The sequence below is a fragment of the Azolla caroliniana genome, unplaced genomic scaffold (genome assembly GCF_043228905.1).
Source record: "Azolla caroliniana isolate FFs.n. ecotype wild unplaced genomic scaffold, voAzoCaro1.0.p SCAF_5, whole genome shotgun sequence".
NCBI classification, from domain to species: Eukaryota; Viridiplantae; Streptophyta; class Polypodiopsida; order Salviniales; family Salviniaceae; genus Azolla; species Azolla caroliniana.
The window spans coordinates 7189467-7210991 of record NW_028230440.1 but is presented as its reverse complement, the minus strand read 5'-3'; the positions used below and the strand labels follow the sequence as shown (position 1 = coordinate 7210991).

Sequence of the window (21525 nt, the reverse complement as noted above, 5' to 3'; positions counted from 1 at the left end):
ATATACATATTCTTGGTCTGATTCATGTTGCTTGGAAGATATGAGGAATGAGGTTGGAGATATTTCTTAGAGTGATCAAGGGTATGAATTCATCCCCATTCTTAAGGGTCATCAATGATATGCTTCACCTTGAGTGTGATTTGACTAATTGATTCATGTTTGAATCAATTCAGGGTGAAACGACTTTGATCCATCTTCAATAGACTTTTCTAAATTGACATGGTCAAAATCCTAGAAATTCTTGTAGATCCATCAGTTTGTTCCCCTCATCTTGAAGAGATACATAAAAGAAAAAAAGCAGATATCGGTCCATGGATGGTTTTTAAAATATCCGGTATATAACATGTGAGAATGGGTCAGAGACATAGGAATAAATAAATAAACTCGCAATAGACCTTCAAATGCAAAATTTAGATCCAAGGATTTATGAGAATGAATTTGTAGTAAGCTCCCAATAAACCAGGAAATGCAAAAAAAAAAAACACCATTAGGATTTATAATATCCAGCTGATATATAACCCCCAGCATGTGAGAACAGGCCAAAGAAGAGGAAAGAAAGAACAGATTTCAACTCACGATTAACCTTTAAATGCAAAATTTTGAACGTTTCATACCACAGTAAACTGATTTCAGCATCGTAGTTTGATATACTTCTGATGATTCTTTATTCATCACATTCTCTATTTTCTGTTCCTCCAGTAAATTAATTCATGGGATTTGAACCACAGCTTAATAAAAATAAGGTTTTACTTGGGTTTTCCTCAAAGCCAATATAATGATACAAATCATAAAAATTTGATGAAAGGTGAAAGAAGAGTCAGGAAAAACAAAAATCTTCTTACATACAGTTTCTCTTTCAAAAGCTAATAGAATATTACAAATGGTTGTGATTCTTTGAATGGAAGAAGAACCAAGGGTTCATTATGCATATACAGGAACAAATGTTACAAAGTTCACATGCTGCATAAGCTCAATGGTATCCATTATTGACCACACTAAAATTTGCATACAAATGGTACAGGATGGAAGATGATCGACCGATCAATCATATCTTTGACATTATAACAGGATATAGGATAAGGGTTTAGGGTTAGGGTTTAGATGAAATCTAGACCATGATGACAAAATTGACATTATAACAGGATTTAGGATAAGGGCTTAGGGTTAGGGTTTAGATGGAATCTAGACCATGATGACAATATATTTCAAACAAGAGATCGATTGAGAAAACATGTTCGAAGTATTTTCATCATGATAATAAGAATTGCTGGAGCTCATTTTGGCCGAGTATCAATTCAGTCAAGTCACTGGCTTCCTCATCAAACTCTCTTACAACACTCCCAAAGTCTTTTGCAATTGCATGGTACTCATTCATCGCAGCTTCCATCTCTTTCAATACACTCTCATCCTCTGTATCACGAATCTTATCCGGACAAAAATATTCACAATCCTCACACTCATCGGGAGCTGAGCTAAATGGATCTAAAGTCGTCGTCTGGAAGTTTTAAATAAATGCCAATCATCAAAAGATAAAGAAAGAAATCAGAAATTAAAATTTCCAGGTCGATTTATTAAGTACCTCAAAAAATTGAGCATAATGCCGATTTGCTTCACTATCATCTACGGATCCTGGAAGAAGACTGCTGCCATACCAACCATCATCTTCAGTTGAAGCCCACTTAAAGTACCTATAAGAAAAAACAAAGTCATATTTATAAAACTTGGGTGAAACAATAATGCAAAACAAATTCAAGCACTACTGCAATAGATTCAAAAATTCACAAACTACAATAGATTCACGATGGTCAGAAATTTAATGAGTTCTTCCGCTCAACATGAATTGGGATCCTCACTGCTTGATTATATATCAACTACTTCCAATGCTTACTGAAATGATACCTAATTGATCAATTGATATTACTCAGAAGGCTTATACAGAAAACCTAGAGGAGCAGAGACCTTTCAAAAACCTCCATCTCACAAAAGTTGTCTAACGCAAGAAGCCGATTCAAGTCCCTGCTTTGACGACACTCGGATTTCTTTTTTACATTTGGCAAAACATTGGCTCCAAGGAGCTTTTGTTTCCAAGGTGGTTCTTCGTGCTTACTTTGGCCATATAGCCAATTTGGGCTCTTCAATTGAACCTCACTGCGAAAAATAATAAAAAGGCAAAGATAAGTGATGCACACAATATGGCCGCCTATGGTGTATTAGTAGAAGATTTTTAATAAGAAGATGAGCACCACCATCCATGAATAGATATAAATGGTGATGTTCTTCTTCTTCTACTGTGCTACTTATATATCAACTTACGCAGCATCTGGTGCAGTTATTGAGCTTTTTCCAGCCAGTTTGCTCTTAGCACCGGGTTCACTGCACATCCGGACATTTTTTATAGAACCACATGTAACTTGCATGAGTTTATCAAAGGATGTAAGCTTCACCCGCTGGCGGCTCTTATCGCCTCTTATATTATAATTGCTGCTATACAGAGCATTCACTGTTCTCCTCACTGGCATCCTAGTCTTGCCCACTTGTAATAAAGACCTTCATAAAATGTATAGCGTGGATTCTCAAAATATTAACGTATTAAAAGGGAAGAAAAGGAAAACACTAGAGAGAGGAAGAAGATAAGTACATTGGAGTTAATCCCACGCAAGAACAAAAGATTCATTTCTTCCCCTTATAAAACGAAACAAACAAAAATAATAAGGGAGAAAAAGACTATTCAGCCAGAAAATACTCATCTTCATTGGTCAAGTTTATATAATCAATCTGACTGAAGTCACAATTCTCCATTTGTAACTCAAGATCCCTAGTCTTGAAAAGGAGAAACAAAATATAAAAGGAAAAGCGAAAGGAAAAGCGAAAGGAAAAGAAAAGCTAAACTACTTTCGTTGCAGTAATGCGCATTAACAATGCTCTCCTTTGAAAATCTGGTTTCTAGCCTCCTCCAACCATCATATAAAGAAAGTAATATTATTTTCTATGAGGATATTGTTTAATATGCATCCATATCGAATCAAGGAAAGAATACTGCCTGTTAAAAAAGGATCACAGAAGTCATTAAAGGGACTTCCCTTGTTTTATTTTGACTAGAGGGCGAATCAACAGAAAAGACTTTGATGCCAATGCCAGATATGAACTTACCAGGCTAGCATTCTCAAAACACAAAATCTGGCTTTTGCCTGTGCATTGAGATCCACTATATTATTCACTTAAGGCCTTTGTTCAGTGGGTTAAAGATTTTTCAAGATGCCCGTCAACAAATCTAGATACGAAGGCCATATCTATCTACCATGAAACTGGAATATACGGATGAACCTGTTGCATGTCTCATATGACATTCCAAGTCACCTTCATTAAAAGGTCACCGGAAAAAGGTAGGATGGTTGATATAAGCCAAAATGATTATTAAAACAGCACATCAGTATCAGCAATAAACTACATGCAGCGCCTTGTATCAAGTATTGCTACCCAGCATCTGAGCAGGATATCTTAACCCAAAAAAAGACAAACCATAGATTATACATAAACAACTCCCTGGAATATACAGATGAAACTTCGAAGTCACTTTCATTCAAAGGTCACAAGAAAAAGATAGGATGGTTGGTATAAGACAAAGACTATTAAAACAGCATGTCAGTATCAGAAATAAACTATATGCAGTGCCTTATCCAAGTTTTGCTACCCAACATCTGAGCAGCATATCTTAGCCCAAAAAAAGAAAAAATCATAAATTAAGCATAACCAACTCCCTCGATGTTCTGGCATCTCTTTGCTACAAGGGCATTCTCTCTGAACTATCAGCACTAGAAGAACACAAGGATCACTGGTAAGTACAGTCAAGAACAATTACATAATTATGTATATACATATTAAACGCATATATATACAAAGACATAGAGAGAAGAAAAGTATTAAAATTATCCTTGGGAAACAGATCTAGTAATTCACTAGTCTAGAATCAGCTCTATTACAAGCTTCAAAAATATTAAAGAAAAGGCATGAGCTTATGAATCACAAATAAATTCACAAAACAATCAAATGGGGCTAGGGGGACAAGGAAATAGAAGATATATAGAAGTGCAGACTGTTAGACTTTTAAGTGATCCTCCATAGATTAAGATCATCATCTCCACGTGAATACACATACTGGTCACACACCATGTGAAAGTAGAGACAGGAAAGAAAGATAAGTGTGACTTATTCTATAGAACCTCCATGTGAAAAATGTAATCACCTATGAAACAAACCATGATTGCAACTAGCAATATTATATCATGATAGAGTATAAAATAGAAATCCAAACAAATAGTTGTAAGATCATTAGAGTACTAGATAAAGATTTTCATTATGGTCTAGTCTAGAGCCAAAGGACAAAAATGAGGGGATGTTTTCATTAGCGTAGTAGTCTACATAGTTGGAAGGGCAATGTCTCATTCATGGTGAATCCAATTTGAGGTTGGCACAATCTGATTTATAAATTATGGCCTTCTTCAGAATTTCTTAACAAGACACTTCTTCCACTTCAACTTCATCAAATTCTTATCAGGCACACAGCAGTTTATCTTAAATATATAATGAAATAAATCTGAATGAAAACTATATAACCTTTTATAATAGAAAGGAGAAATGATTATGTAGTATTCCGATATAGCTCTGGCTAACAATGTCACTAACTGAAAAGAATTGAGCCTTACAATTTTCATTGGATCTCTGTGAAGCCCCAGTTTATTTCTGTTTGAGTTGGCATTAAATTTTTCCCAAATTCCATTGCCTCCTTGGATATCTCATTCGCAATACCCTTTGCCATTATTAAAATTGGCAAATCTGGTCCACATTCCAAAGAAATTAAGCCCGCATGAATATATCATCATTTCTCTTGGTTGGAAGATGACCCACTACAAGCCATTCTTTTTACACATCACTAGATGGATTTATTATTTTGACTGACTATGCAAGATCATAGAATACAAAGACAAATGGTGATTGTAACTATTCTTACAAGAACTCAAGAGATGTAGAGAAGAAAGAACAATATATGGATGTCTTTTAAGAGGTCAAAGTGACCTATAACACCAAATAAGAGATTACACCTTCAAATGTTGTCTTGTCTTTGTAACTAAGTAAATAAGCAAATAAAAATGAAAGTGACTAAAGAATCCAGTTACTTACATGAAGTCAGATAGATTGTAATTTTTATCTTCAAAAGGTCTCTAGCATAGGCCAATCTAAAATGGAGAGATCTCCTAAGCAAAGGAAGCACCTATGATGGCAGGAGATAATGATGTTTATCTATCAATGACAAGGGTGGCAAGTTTGTGGTTCACAAGGTTGGGGCCTACATGCGCCACAAATTGCTAGTCCAGTCTATTGTAACCCAACTTCAGGGGCCACTTGTGTAGGGCTTGATTGACTTGTCACATGATGAGGTTAAAGAATTTTGTGACTGTTCTTTGTTGATAAGTTTGTGTGGTTGTATAGATGTCCTTAACTCTTGAGTTCTAGCAAGAACAATCTCAAGTATTGTTGGTCTTCATATTCCATTATCTTGTGTAGTGGGGCAAAACCTAGGTCAGATGCAATGATATCTCCCTCTTATTTCATGAATAAAGTACAGCGGCAAAAACCTTGTCACATGATGAGCAGCCCTGATGATACAATTAGCAGATTCCTTCTTCCAGAGGTGTGGATCTATATTCGCCCATCACACTACAGAGCACATGAGATAGATGTATATCCATATCAGAGGGCCGATGATGAATTCATCCTCCAATGTGTGTAAAAAATGTCCGTTACCGTGGACCATCTTTCTACCTAGAGATGCCCATATTCTTTTGTTATCCAATTTGATAATATCAGTTCCACTTTCCTCATGCTCAGATGAGGACAATGCAAGTTACATTGAAAAGAGGATAGTGCATTTATGTGTATGCCATGCGACTCAAACCAATGTTGCATTTTAACATACCACTAATGACTATCTCATGTTCAGCAAGTTGTTTTGATGACACTATAGGTAGAAATCACTACTGTCAACCTTGAGTACCTTTGTTCATGGAAGTCCCAAAGCAATTGGATATCTATCAGTGATTTAAATAATGTCTTCATGATTATTGGGGCTGCTTCATCTCTGCCTGCATTATATCAAGGGGCAATCATTGAGACTAAAAGTTTCTCCACCTCTGCTCCTTACCATGCAGACAATCATTGAGACTAAAAGTCTCTCCACATCTGTCCACGTATGTGCCTTATGAAAGCTTGCTTCCCAAATGTCTATTCTATAGAAAAGAGTTGGCTTTAAAAGCGTATAAAAAAACCACAATTTAGTTTGTGGTTCTTGGAAATAGATATGTGCAGTAGAGTGCATGTTGTGGATAATGATGTAGATGTGCATTAACTGTGGATATGAATCAACAGGGGGGATCTTAGAGAGCTATAAATTGAAATTTACTACTTTCCATCTGCCTGGGTGATGGCTTGCACCTCTCAGAGAATCACCATATCTACCATTATATGATGATATCATAATATTTGCTAGTATGGGGGATATAGTGCTATTGGAAGTACTTCAATGCATGAACTACAAATGAACAAACAACTATATCTGTCACATGCGAAGCCATGTATGGAGACTGAATGGCAGAAGACATTGGTCTAAAGCAGCTCAAGATATGAGTGAATTAACAGAATAGGGCACACACTTTCTAGCCTTGAGAAGTGTACATGGACTGATACAAAATGTTTTGTTATAATGGCCCTGAAGTGACAAGCTCAAGATATGAAGGAAGTAACAGAATATGGCAAACACTTTCTAGCCTTGAGAAGTGTACATGGATTTGTGATACATAATGGTCTGTCAAAATGGCTTAGAAGTGACAAGATCAAGATAAGAGAGAAGTAACGGAATATGGCGAACACTTTCTAACCTTGAAAAGTGCACATGGATTCATGATACATAATGGTTTGTCATAATGGCCCAGATCATATGCTTTGACATGTTGGAACTGAAGGAGGTGCAAACATAGTTGATTACCTTATGGAATCTCCATCTCTTATACCAGAAACAAGAGGGTTCATTATCTGTGGTAGACATATTGCCTTGCCACCAGATCATGCATATCTAAAAATGGATGCACAAAGTGTGCATATGCTAAGAACAAAAAGTGGGCAGTCTAAACACCAATTTAACACAAAGATAGTTGTGGCATATACAATGACACACTAGATTTAGATCTTTTCCCACCCCTAGCAGATTGTCAAAGCCATTGCAAAAAGCAGCCACAACTGCCATTCCCCCTACACGACGGGCAATACAACCAAACCTGGTATGATGAGGAAAGTCGTGATATAAGGAGACTATTGCAACACAAAGTACGTAAGAGAAACCTTCCGATGCGTCCTGAAGAAGAAGGGATCACACCTGTCTATCGTTTGTTCCTAATCCAAGAAGTAAAGGAGCATGGAAAATGTATTATGAGAGGCAATCTACCAACCAATTGACCTCATCTCAGGTGTGGCATGAATATGCAAAAAGTTTTATATGGTATCCCTGTATCCCTGGGTAAACCCCCCCCCCCCCCCCCCACACACACACACGGCTCACACCCACTTGAATCTACCTTTTTTACTCCAATAAATGTAGAAAACGACCAAGATAATAATGGGTTGGTAGGTGAACACTTTATCTATGCCCGGGACACCTTGCTCCAGTTGCTAGAGGACATCTTTAATAGAGCCATGTGTGGCAGTTTCCTTGCTAGCTGGACAGAACATATCATTGTGCCAATCTTCATAAGTGGAGACCCCATGATGCCAAGCAATTACAGGACGGTTATGATTGGCCATTACTTGGCTGCACTATACTGCGGGATCCTAGAGGCAGAATTGAATATATGAGCAGAGAGAACTGGCTGCCTTCAGCTGGACATGCAGTATTTCAAAAGGGGTTACAACTTTGGATCACATACTGACCCTCCATGTCCTTACCATGGAGGGCCAAGCCTATAAAAGGACACTACACAAGTGTTGATGGGGCAATAGCATTGTGTTTTGCCTGCAGGCCAGGGCCCTCCGATTCTTGTCAGCGACAAATAAAGGCCATTATGAACCTAGCACCAAAGGTGCTTCCAAGATCTCTGCATTGGAGCAGCCCATGTCAAAGATTTTTCTAAGGCACAAGTTTCAGTCTAAGTTTGGCACCCTATATTTGGTTATATTTATTGTTTGTTGTTCTCAATGATGAGACAGCATGCTTAGCTTTATTTGATATTTGTATTACGGTTCTTATTTGTGTTCAATAAATGGCATCAATGGGCACAGAGATCAAGTTTTTTTATTTGTGATCAATAAACAGTGTCAATAGACACATAACCATTACTTTTTTGTGTTATTTTTGCGAGTTCCAGTCTTTCTTGAAAAGTCCCACCTCTAGGTAAAATATAGTGCTCCCCAAAACAAAGTGCAAATTGCAAGGATGGCCAATGAACATTTATAACTTTGCCATTTCATGTTTGCATGAGAACTGCAGTTAGAGCATGGCGACATTCTTCACTGAAATTCTACAAAATATGTCTAGGATTTTGGCTTTGCCTTGAGATATCCATCTGATAACATTACCCTCTCTTCAACTACAAAAGGTCACCTCTGGGGATTTTGGCTTTGCCTTGAGATATCCATCTGATAACATTACCCTCTCTTCAACTACAAAAGGTCACCTCTGGGGATTTTGGCTTTGCCTTGAGATACCCATCTAATAATATTGCATCTAATAATATTGAGCACCCTCTCTTCAAGATGTAGTCATCGTCTTATTTATATATTGCATGATAATAGACTAGGCATCAATTATGGTTCAAAGACATACATCCTAGGCAAATACACTTGCATTAACATGCTGCATTGGGTGTGAAGGGCTTTTTACTCCAATGGAAAAAAAAAATTACAGAATACTAGGAGTCAGAACAATCTATTTTCTTTAAAGACCTACAAATTAATTAATTAGTGCATAGATTTAGCGCAGCAAAAATCTAACTTGGTATAATATCTCTTACCAAGCATCGGATGCATGTGAATCATCACCATTACTTCCAACGTGTAAGTAATAATCAGAATCCAGCTCCCAAAGTGAGGGTTTCCCTTCCTGTGGTTGGAAATATCCAAGGAACCTGTAAAATAAAGAGGTTCAAGTTATATGAAGTTGACAACCATAGATAAGATGGGGAACTGAGCTTCATAACCTCACAAGTTAATGGCATCCTGCTTTTCACCATCTGTGTATGTATTGCTGTAATAGCGCTTAATTGACTTCAAAAACTCTTGGGATTGTGTGGTTGCCTTCCACTTACCATGTCTCTCTGGAAAAACCTGTAAAAAAGGAAGATTAAATGTACCTTTACAGAATACTACACCATACAAAAGTTTGGTATCTAAAACATTTCACAAGCTATATTTTACATATAATATTGCTTACCGTATTATGAGCAGCAGATCCACCATATTGTAATGCCAATGCATCTCCCATATTTTGATACATATCCATCAGAGCCTCTGCTATACTGCTGTGTGGATCAACCTTGGGAATATCTGACAGGCCCAAGGAGAATAACTGATGACCTAAGGCAGCCAAGCCATAAGCATATTGAGCAACATTTGTCCGATCCAAGCAGTCAATACAGTTTGTTCTCAAAACCCCACTCTGATATCTTGGTTCCTTTCTATCTTTGCCATCATTTTGACCCTCTTCTTGTACAAATTCAATCTGTTTACTGCTCTTTGGTTCAATCTCTGTTAACTTTGGCAATTCACTTAAGTCAGTCAAAGATTCTCTCAACTCTTTCGCGGGCGACAAAACTTTTGGCGCCAAAACATCTCTGTCTGTAAGAACACTGTAGAAGAAATCTGATCGCTTCAGTGGTAGAATTTATTTTGCTTGCATGAATAATCATATAATATTTGTGATTTTTCATCTAAAGATAAGAAACACCATAATTTGAACACATTCCACAGTACATCACAAACACTCTTATCGGCATGTTTAATGAAAACAACCTTCTCACATTTATGCATAAGCAACTCCATAAATCACAAATATAAGTGAGTGATAGTTCCACTAGCAGTCAAAACATATTATTTGAGCTCACATTATACAGTAAATCACTCACTAGATTTTAGTTTCTGTCACACCAATTGATAATAATAAGACTTCTTTCTCCACTGTATGAAGTCAAAGGAAAATATTGATGCCCAAAAACAGGAACGGACGGAAATGATGGAAGAAGGGTTTCATGGGAGGTTGAAAAGGAAGGGAAAAAAACTATATCAGAAGGTTCAACATACAATTAATGGACTTGGGAAAGATGAAAGATCCTCCACTGAAATCCACTGGCTACATTTTCACGGGACATATTCCTACCACTATGGACAATATAGATATCTCCCAGTCATATTCACTATGGTCAAGAAAATTTTGGATTCATATCCATAATAGCAGATCTCATAGCCACAATCACTATGATCAAGCTACTGCAGATAAATATCCTGTGTTCAACTTTTCTAAAGCCTTGCTATCTTCCATGTGATATTGACGAGTGCATCTCTGTTTTGATCAGTTATTCACAATCATTTTAGTGAATTTTCATCTATGTCAAGATTTTGTGGATTTTCATCTTAAAACTAAAGCAATGAGTTACGGAAATGTGGTTATCTTTCTTCATAGACAAGATAACTATAAATTTTGTGGAAGTTTGCATTGCAGTAGCTTGTTATTGATTCAGTTTGAAACCTTTTGGTATTGGATATGCATGCAGAGAATGAGAGAGAAAGAGATCCTTACTTTGAGCTCAAATCCACACTAGAATGATGAGTGCTAGTCTTCACAACTGAAGGTCTGCCGGTATAATAATACCCAGTTAGATCGAGTGCTTGACTAGCAACTCTCCCAAGCACTGCTAAAACATTTGCAGACTTACTGCAAATCAAAGAATGATCCATAATGTCTCTGTAACATGATCGTAAAACTGAACTTTTATGGTATTCATCTACCTTTTTGCAAACTTATGGAAGTCCCAATGAATGAAATGTAATTTCTCTCCCTCTGCAAAAATCTGGTTCAGATAGCCAACAGCAGTTGCAAATTCACGGCGCAGCATCATTTCGCGAGGTCTCTTCTCAACAGTCTGATTGGCGAGACAATTTAACTTTTGAAAGTAAGTGAATGCCATCCATCCAGTATGCATAACTGAGAAAAGATACAACACAATACACAATTGCCAGAAAGAACATATATTCAGATTTTGAAGCACCTTGATAAGATTAAGGACAATGATAGGACTTCCATAACGTTTTGCAAGGTCTTCGAAATGCAGTTTTGTTGCCTGATAGGTTGGATCATTCACTTGCACTACAACCATAAAAATCAATTTGTGTATGTGTTACGATTTATTTGAGATCTATTGGTAGGAAACAAAGTTAAACCAAAACTCACATATAATGTCTGGTTTTGGACTGAGGCGAGATGCTTCTTGAGACCAGAAAAGAGGAATGGAGCCCCGCATTTGCACAACAGATGAGACTTCCCATCCCATAATCCCAGACTCTTCCTTTGATATTATTTGTTCTGTTTCTACATCATTTGCTACTCTCCCTTTGTCATTAACTCCTCTTTTAAGGTATCTGCATCATCATGGAAACCTCATTCACAAATAGCATAACATTAATAGAATATAAAAAGAAGGTCGTCAGTCCTGTCTTACCTTGTCCCTGCAAAGTGGCGAGATCTTCTTGCAATGAGAGTAACAGAAAAAACCCGCCCAAAAATGGACATCTTTACCTGAACCATAGACATGCACTTTTCTATAAGAAAACAGAACACTGTTGAATGCACATATAAAAAGAGCACTAATGAAATGTACAAACAAAAATAATGGTTTCAATTGAAAGATCAAAGACAATTTGCAGGTGATCTCAGGAATATTAAATACGGTATAAATATACCTAAATGCAACTCTGCACAAATAATTTCAGAGATGGGATGGTACCATGCTTTTCCATCTTTAAACAGTAAAACTAAGGCTAATGAGACACATTTGGGATTATTCCTACTGAAACCGGCCTTCAGATAGTTTCAAAATGATAGAAAACAATTTTACATACACACACTGATTAAACCCATCTAACAGTAGATCCATAAATTATGCAGAAAAACCCAATTGTTTTGCCTGCATCAGAAACCCTAAGGTTTGGCATGGATAATAAGATCTTGTTTTGTAGATAAGATGTTACAAACAGAAACTTGGAGGAAACAAAGATAAAAAATCCGTCACCTCCAAAAAGTATGTCAAAGCCACGAACAAGCATCATAGTAATATTTGCAGTCCACAGCTGAGAACACGCATATAGCTAAGGACTTATAGCATACCATCCAGCAAGAGTGTAATCCAGAGTTAAGCATGCTAAAAATTTGATCAATGTAATTTGTGACTATTTATCAGTGCAGCCACAGTTTGCTTTTCAACATTTTTATTTAACTTTAGCACAACATATTCTTATGTTTCTGCTGCTTTCAATTTTACTGCTGGACAACGGATGTTTTCTCCCACCAATATAGAGTAACTTCAGTTCATCTTTTCTATAGATGCATCAGAAACTAATAAAAGCGAAGTACTTTCACAATATAAAGAATAATCCTCAAAAGGTAGAATCCCGCATTCAAGAAAGTTGAAATGAAATAGAAGGCATTACTTTCTACATGATGAATGCACAATGATGCTACCTAAGTTGCTTCTCAATACCCAATTGTAGCACAGAAAAAAAATCTTTTCATTTGATGTTTAGAATTACATCCCCCCCAATCCAACAATAGAGTTTGTACAATGCATGTGTTGAACACCAATATATTAATTTCCAGTAATAATTGATATCACCATTTACATGATTCTTTATGAATTGATAATATAAATTCATCCTCGTTCAAGGCAGTATTCCTCATTTTTTTCCACCTATGTTGCACATCTCCACCTGGAATACTTGAATCTGTGGATGAGTGCGATTGGTTGACATATGCACTTCATTATGTTTCTTATGACTTGAACCCAAGTTGAAATTTTTACAATTTAAAGTCTAAAAATGTGTTTCTAAAGTCGAAATATTCCCAGCACACATTTTATCTTCTAAAACATGGCATGCAAGAAAAGGAAGAGAAAGCATGTGCACATAAGCTGCTACTGTCTAATTGAACAAATAATTTGAGAAAATGGTTCAAAAAGGACTGACAAGATATGGGAAGTAAACAATAGTACATATGCAAATTTCGTGTGACAAATAACACTTGACAGAAGTTGCAAATTTTTATTAAATGACTAATTCATCAGACGCAGAAGGTAAGAAAGAATTACAAGAATACTCACTTGTTCAAATGATCCATGCACGAGAGCAATCGTCCATCTGTTGTTGTTGAGTCGTTGACGTATAGTCCGGGTTAAAAAAGAATTCCAAACAAACATGTTTTCATATGGCATCCTCTCAGCCTCATCAACAAGCATATTCCTTTGTAAGCTTTGCATAATTGGGTATGTGCAGCTAAAAAAGAAGTCCTTAGTCAAGTCCACACTTGAAAGCAACTTCTTATACCTGTAAATATCTCTGGTCTTTTTAAAAATTTCTCTCCCCTTCCCAACCTCCCTTGATTTATTTAGTTAAATTTACTTTGTTTTGTTGTTCTCAAAGATGAGACAACATGTTAAGATGTAATCTGTTGTTCAGTTCCATAGGCCATTTTGATCTCCTAAATATGTTCATATATCTTCCTTCTATGTCTAATTTCATTATACTTTATCTTGGACTTGCATAAGATTCGCATGAATGTAACTTCTGGTTTCATAAGCCATTTCAGCCTTTTTGAAGCACGCCTAGGATTTACACTTCTTTAAGAGCAAAGACTCAGCAACAGCTTTGTGACATATCAGCGAAATATAACCCCCAAACTCAATTGAGGATCCACAAGCATGATATTCTTATGCAAAGTGCTTGTATCATGTCCATAACCAACTTCTCATAACGCAGCCATCAGAGTCTCACTTCACTACCACCACATTTCTCACTTCACACAAGGTTGGGAAGGCCATCCAGAACCATCAGCAAGATCACACAAGACTACAAGGTGAACACCTCATATATGTGTCCTTAGTAAAGGATGGTTCTGACACATGGACCATGCATATGAATGTGCCTATCCACGAGTCAAGAGACCCCTCCAACTAGGAAACTATCCGATTTCCATGATTGGTCCCACAATGCCAAACTTTGTGAAGTCGCATGGCTTAGGCAGGTCTTACAGGACTTTACCTTCCACATCATCGGACTAGTTCAGATCATTTGCGAGAACCTGAGCAACATACAGTTAGCAAGGTTCCAATTTTCTATGACTGAACAAATCACATTGAGGTGCATTATCACTACAACTATGGGTGGATCATCACAGAAGACATAGATCTCAAACATATCTAGACCAATGATAAGACAACAGATATTTCCACAAGGCCCTCAGCATGCACAAATTCAGATAATTTTCAACGGCCCAAGGCCTATATGTCCACTCAATTTTCGACAGCCCAAAGCCTATTTTTGGACAATTCATTGACCTCTTTGGACAGTGCATCGATGGGGTAACAAACTACATCACACATGGAAACAGCAAGGGTATCAACATATTAGGTGCACCCGTCTACATTATTCTTTATGCTGATAACATAATCTTGATATGTGAATCTCATGCTATTGAGTAAGCAGATATGCATAAATACCTCTAGAAGAAAGAATGAGCTAATTGTGTCATCAGGGAGTGGAATCTGAAGAGCCCTATGTTTGTCATTGCACTGTTTTTATGAAATAAGAGGGAGATACCACTGCCTCTTTAAGGAAGGCTTTGGCCCACTAGCACGGTAATGGAATGAGGACCAATAGTGATTGTGGCCTTTCTTGCTAGAAGTCAAGATACTCAAGACATTGTTGAAGGACAACAATGCAGCCACACAAGTTCATTAACAAAGAACAATCACAATCTTCTTCAGCCCCGTCACTCCTATTAATCCTACAAATCAATCAAGGGGTACACAACGAGATCCTGACCAGGACATTGCAAAGGGATTATAATAGATCGGACAATAGCAATTTTTCATGCATATAGGCCCTGGTATCATGGACCAAGATCTCACCACCATTATCATTGACAAATAAAGGTTGTTACCTTCCACCATCACCGGTGGTTCCCTTGCTTCTGAAACCTCTCCATTTTGGATCATCCTATGCAAGCAATCTTTTGAAGACAAAATTACAATATATCTAACTTTAGAATTTTACATGTATAGATGACAAAATTCTTTAGTCACATTTTATCCTATTTTTATTTACTTTTTTACTTAGTTACATTTATTTTGGTTTGCTCTCAAAGATGAGCAACAATTAAGAGGTAAGCTCTTGTTTGGGTTTATCGGCCATTCTGGCCTCTTAAAAGACATTAATATATCTTTCTTTCTTTCTGAAATGATGAATGGAACTGCAGCCACATATATAGAAACTTTATACCCAAAAGATGGCCTACTACAAAGATCTGTTCATGAACATATCAAAGGATGGAATCATCCAAACCCCGAGGCACATTGAAATCTATGTCACATTGCACCCATAAAGCAATAAGCCAACTCAAAGTTTCCTCCCACCAACTAGAGATTGAAGCAAGACAAGCACTTCAAAATGCTTAGAGCTGAAAAAAATTACAAATTATGTGAATGGGAGATAAAAAACAAGGAGCACTGTGTGTGGATGCACATCAGAGAGGCATATTGTACATATTCCACCATCAGTCGATAAATCGTGGAGAAGGCTGACCCACAACAGTTTGGCCAAATCTTTCTTGAGCTTCAAAAGCATGGGCAATCAACCCTTATTTTAGCATGCAGGATGCAATGGCACAATTGTACAATCATCTGAGTTTTTCTTCCATAGCTCCACACCTTCACTAACAACATGCCAAGAAATCACCATAGCACGAGTAGAGGATTGCCAATGATATAGAAACCATGAGTACAAATATGTAAGGCACATGGAGACTAGTACCACCACCAAAACATCAATATCATTGCTCACCATGTCTAATCCACACAAGGATATCGACATGTACTTGTTCAAGGTGGTCATAACCTCGTTCAACGGCACCTACCACCCTCAGATACAATGTCCAATTACCACTGCTCCAACCTAAACATATTAGTTATGCACTTGATGCTTATAAACCATCTCCAAAATCATTCCACCACATGCATTAAGATCATGATCATGATCATGAAGCTTTAGGGAAATCTAGAGCTTTTATTTCCCTCTCAGTATGGATGACATGAATTCGCCCATATTTGTAATCATGATTTATCCCATAGGCTGATTTTGACCTCTAGAAGTCATCAACATATGATGCTTTCTTTCTCGTTCAGTCTCATAGGCAATTTTGGCCTCATCACCCTTGTCACCGAAAAATAAAGGCCATCGTCACCCAGTGTGAAGGTTCTTCCCTCATGCTGGGTGATGATGGCCTTTAATTTTTATATCTAAGTTTAGAATCTTAATTTCTTACATATGTAGATTGATTAGTACCAGATGTTTAGTTTATTTATTTTGATTTGTCGTCTCAAAGACAAGAAAACATTGTAAGATGTAAACTCTTGTTTGGTCTTAAAGACCATTCTGGCCTCTTAAAATACAGTAATACAACTTCTTGCTTTCTTTCTTTCTTTCTTTCTCACAGAAATATTATAAAAGATAACCATGATCCAAGTTATCATAGTAATATTATAATTCAAGATCTTCAATGACACAAACCTTAACTCAGCCTTGGTGTTTGAAGCTTCTGTCTGTACAGTAGAATCTGGAATTGTATAGATCTGGCTCTCCTCGATACCATATATTGCATGGTTAGAAATGGTTCCCACTTGTCGCCGCTTCGTTACAAGAATGAGATAGTATGATCCCAAAAATTTAATGCAACCTGTATTATTAACAATGTTAAGACAACTTAAACATTAAGAAACAAGGTAATATGATTCCAAAATGTTAACATAACCTATATTGTTAGCTTTATTAGCCCAAGATTTTTCATTGAGGCACATGGATGAAGGTAAACGTTAAACATTAAGACATGAGAATCACAAAGGATGATCCCAAAATTCTAACACCAGGTAGTCATCATAGCATTAGACACACATAATTGCAGTTTAGACATTATGGTAGAGGAAGAAATTAACACAGACACGCAACACTTATTGACAAAAGAGTGACATTTGAACCTGCAATCCCAAAAGCTTTGGTGACAAATTTGAGACCACCCGTGGATTTGTTCCCATCACCAATTCGTTGCCGCAAATCATTGCATTCTTGTTCAGTATATACAACAGGGTCTTCGCTCATGTTTAATTCAAATGGCTCAGATCTATCAATTTTCAAGACTCTCCAATATCTCTTGCCTTTATCACTGCCAATCAAGTAGAACCTCTAGAATAGAAATTAAAAAATATATATTAGAACTCAAAAGTAAAATAACAAACACATAAATAAAGGAAAAAAAAAAGCGTGTGAGGACATTTTACTGACCGAAAATAAGACAATGAATAGATCAAATTTAAACATAAAAAACAGAATGGTAAGAAACATTTACCCATAAAACATGCTAAATTAAAGATTAAAAGTGTATATACTAACCTGTCTTGTTTCGTAAAGCCTGAATTTTTCCAAAGGTTGATTTCGTTCATCTATTTCTTGACTCGCTTCTACTTCTTCTTCTTTAGGTTTAGGGCTAGCGACCCTGAGCTGATGCATAGCTTCAGGGAAGGGAGAAACTTGATGAAAACAAGATACGAGTTCCTAGTTTCTCGGTCGATTTCTTCACATGGGTTCAAATTTCTTCAGGTTTTCAACGCAATTATGATCTGGTGTTTGCAAAGAGAAGAGAGAATTAGGGAGAGAGAATGAAACAAACTGACAAAAAAGCATATATGTATCATATATATATATATAGAGAGAGAGAGAGAGAGAAATTATTGCATTATGCATATGGACAAGGCATATGATCATGTGGATTGGTCATTTATAGATAAGTTAATGTCTCGTTTGGGTTTTGGTGATCGGATGTCTTAAGTTTAATGGTCATATGATGGGAGTATTTTGTTCACGCATGATGTTTAATGGAGGATTAACCCAACCTCTTTCTATTCAAAGATCAATTAGACATAGGCGCCTAGTTAGTCCTTTACTGTTCACAATTAATATGGTTGTGGAGGAAGAATTGCTTGGACTGAGGTTGCCATCGGGGAAATCATGTATTGTTCCAGCTCTCGTAGATAACCATATCATGTTTTCGGTACTTAATCAAGAAAATATTAGTAAGGCAAGAGATGTGTGGGAAATGTTTTCAAATGCTTCAGCGTTTAGAATTACTATGCATAAATTTGTCCTCATTTCATGTACAAAACAAGATGTGTTAAGAGTTGGGTGGTTAGGAATGTTAGTACATTATGGTATGATTTGTCGTCACCTTGGATATCCAATTGGGGTGGAAATTTCCCAAGTGAAACTTATTGAGCAGGTATCTAAAAAAATTAGAGGATAACTTTATGTATTAGAAGTCTCAATTATGGCATTTTCATGTACAACTTAAGGTGGTCCAATTGATTATGGTCTCTATAATATCTTATTGTCTTCCTTTGTTAGCATGTTTGAAGAAAGCTCTTGAAATGGTGTTACACTCAATGCAAATGTTGTTATGCAAGAGAAAAGGGAAAACTAGCATGTCATAGTTGACATGGGATCATGTCTGTACTTCGAAGTTTCTCCTTGGGGGATCAATATTGAATTCATATGAGCATATGGTGGTTTGTCAATTTACCTTCATTCGATTTTATGTTTGAAGGTGTGTAACCTTGGATGACATACTTTATAGAGAAGATAAGAATTAAGCTTGGAAACCTGACGCTTGAACTAATTAATTGGTGGAATGTCATTAATTCTGAAATGAAAGGCATGTCAAACGCGTAGGTTTTGTGATAGTTAATCATTTATGGACATCTTGTCTTGGCAAAGTTTGTTAGATTTTTTGCAATGACATCCTCCACAAAAAAAGGGGATGTGCCAATTCATTACAAAATGGACGTTTTAGCAACATCAAAGTTGTGGAGGTGGGAAGGCGATTAACTTCTTTACCTTCAATTTAATTGTGGAGGCGGGACGCTATGTTCGTGTCGCAAAGAAGATTAATGGTCTTTTGAACAACAAGATGATCATTTTGTATTCCAAGAGGTTATACCTTTATTTGGGATAAGTTGTGAGGATTATTATCATCATCTAAACCAAATCTTGTTTTAGATTGTCACCTCAAGAGATTGATTGGACATTTGTTGGAAATAGGAGGTTGACTATGATATCAACAAATGATGATTCCCGCAAGTTGATTGGAAAACTTAAGTGGATGGAAGAAAGGGTTGTAACAATATGGGGCTTCCATTAGCCCATTACCTAGTGGTTTCATGTAATCATGGCAGGTTGGAGTTCTAGATTGATGTTACAAGATAAGGTATTCATTTGGAGAGGTATAGTTGGAGATAAGAGTCAACGATGGCTCAGTTCAAGCCTAAATCGAGTCGTTAAACTAGTTTTTAAATGGTTTGGCGGTTCGGTTTAGGATTGAGCTTCATAAATCGGTTTGGGAAGGCTCAAGCCAAACCGAACCAAATTGGGCCAAACTAGTTTACAAAGCGGTTTAGGCTTAACTGGTTTGGTTCAAGTTTGAAAACTTCCAAACCGGTTAACCCGAAACTGGACCGTTGTCAATTCCTAGGGATGCTTTAAAGAGAAGAAACATTGTTAGAGGAATGTGTTTCATTTGTTCTCTGGAATCAAAACATAGTCGACATAGATTTCTTTCATGCCCGATGGCTAAAATAGTTTGAAGGTGTATCGACTTAGTGTGGATCTCTTAGACTAGAGTAAAACTATCTTCATTTAATTGGGTTTTTGCACCTATGGATAACAATGGAGTGATGCCTCATTTCCAAATTATTTTTTAGTTCTTCAAGTATTTGGGGCAATGGTTTAATTGGAATATGCAGAATGTATTCACTTTTCATTTGCAAATAAGAGTGAGAAAATATGTTGTAAAGTTAAAAGGATTTCTTTTGTGCCAATTGACAATGTTAAAGAAGTCATAGAATCTCAACCTTGAAGAGGTCCAAGTTTGCAAGGTCATATGAAGTTTTTAAGAACCTTTGTAAATCCTTGCCTACATCTGCATGTTACATTTTGTGAACGCCTCTAAATGAATAGGTGTTTATCTTCTTCACATATATTGTTAGTGGAATTTTCTAGTGCTAAACTTTTATGCACATAGTAAGCTTGCCTATGTCATGAGCACATGGCCATTATGGCGTCACCCAGGCTTGAACCTAGGACCTTGTAATCCATAATTGAAAACCCCAACGATTATGATAACTTATTGTTATATGAGAAGTAAAAGCTATTATTGTAATATATTGATTATTGTAAAAGCTCTGGATCATTCTAAAACGTCCTAGAACATCTTAGAATGTTTTCGTTTTAGAACATTCTAGAGCATTAAGAAATCTCTAAGCTATTCTATAGGAATCTATAAATAGAGATACATGTATTCTCAAATCAATTCGAATCAACACCAATCTTAAGCTCTCATCACCTACCTTGTATCCATTCTCATTCTATCATACATTCATTCTTCTCTTATCATTTCATTCCTCTCTTCTTATGATCATTTTATATCTTTCTTCTATCTTTTCTCTTGGTTCTAACAGTCTACAAATTGTAAATTGACATCACAAACTATTTGAATATGGCCTAACATGGATGTATGACATGTGTGCAATGGTGCCCACCCCTCGTATACCAAAATTCAAAGTCTTGTATATGCCATGGTTATCGAAATTATTTGTACTAAAGGTTATATTGCTAATTGGTTCCACTTCTAGCCCTAATTTGACTCTTAATGCAAAGTTACGCAATTCCTATAACAAGAAATGTATGAAAAAAATTTGTATGAATTACCTTATTTCGTTGGCTAGTGATCATTTGATTATCAATGATTGGTTGGTATTCACCATATTTGTTGTAACTAACATGAAAATTTAGATGAATATGGCATATACTACAACCTATACAAGTAGTAGAAATAGTACAATGAGCAGCAAAAGAGGGAAAAAAATATTGTTGGTCAAACTAGAAATTATATATCCATTACCTAAATGCATGCTTATAAGTGTCCCGCCCAATAGATTGACAATGGTGCTGCTACAACCAAGCCTAGAACCTACACATGATGGGCTAAAAATTTGCATGTGTGATAAGCAGGTCCAAATGGTTAAGATGATCATGGTAATGCAATAGCATGTAGGAGCAGTGTTTAAGATTACCGTGGAATGCAATTGTCTCGCCCAATAGATTGACAATGGTGCTGCT

The 21525-nt window shown here is 36.6% G+C and overlaps 1 protein-coding gene across 1 annotated transcript; it reads right to left on the bottom strand.

Annotated features, from left to right (window-relative positions):
- Positions 1 to 820: 820 nt before the first annotated feature.
- On the bottom strand, positions 821 to 18032 carry LOC147863983 (phosphatidylinositol-3-phosphatase SAC1-like). The gene is made up of 16 exons (XM_087319615.1): positions 17749 to 18032; positions 17337 to 17541; positions 16873 to 17038; positions 13410 to 13632; positions 11757 to 11833; positions 11489 to 11676; positions 11307 to 11404; positions 11047 to 11180; positions 10838 to 10972; positions 9476 to 9890; positions 9248 to 9369; positions 9057 to 9170; positions 2314 to 2547; positions 1960 to 2148; positions 1580 to 1688; positions 821 to 1495 (listed from the first exon to the last, which is right to left on the bottom strand). Exons 1-16 carry the CDS (start codon positions 17863 to 17865, stop codon positions 1250 to 1252), a joined length of 2772 nt encoding a protein of 923 aa, XP_087175741.1. The 5' UTR covers positions 17866 to 18032; the 3' UTR covers positions 821 to 1249.
- Positions 18033 to 21525: the final 3493 nt, after the last annotated feature.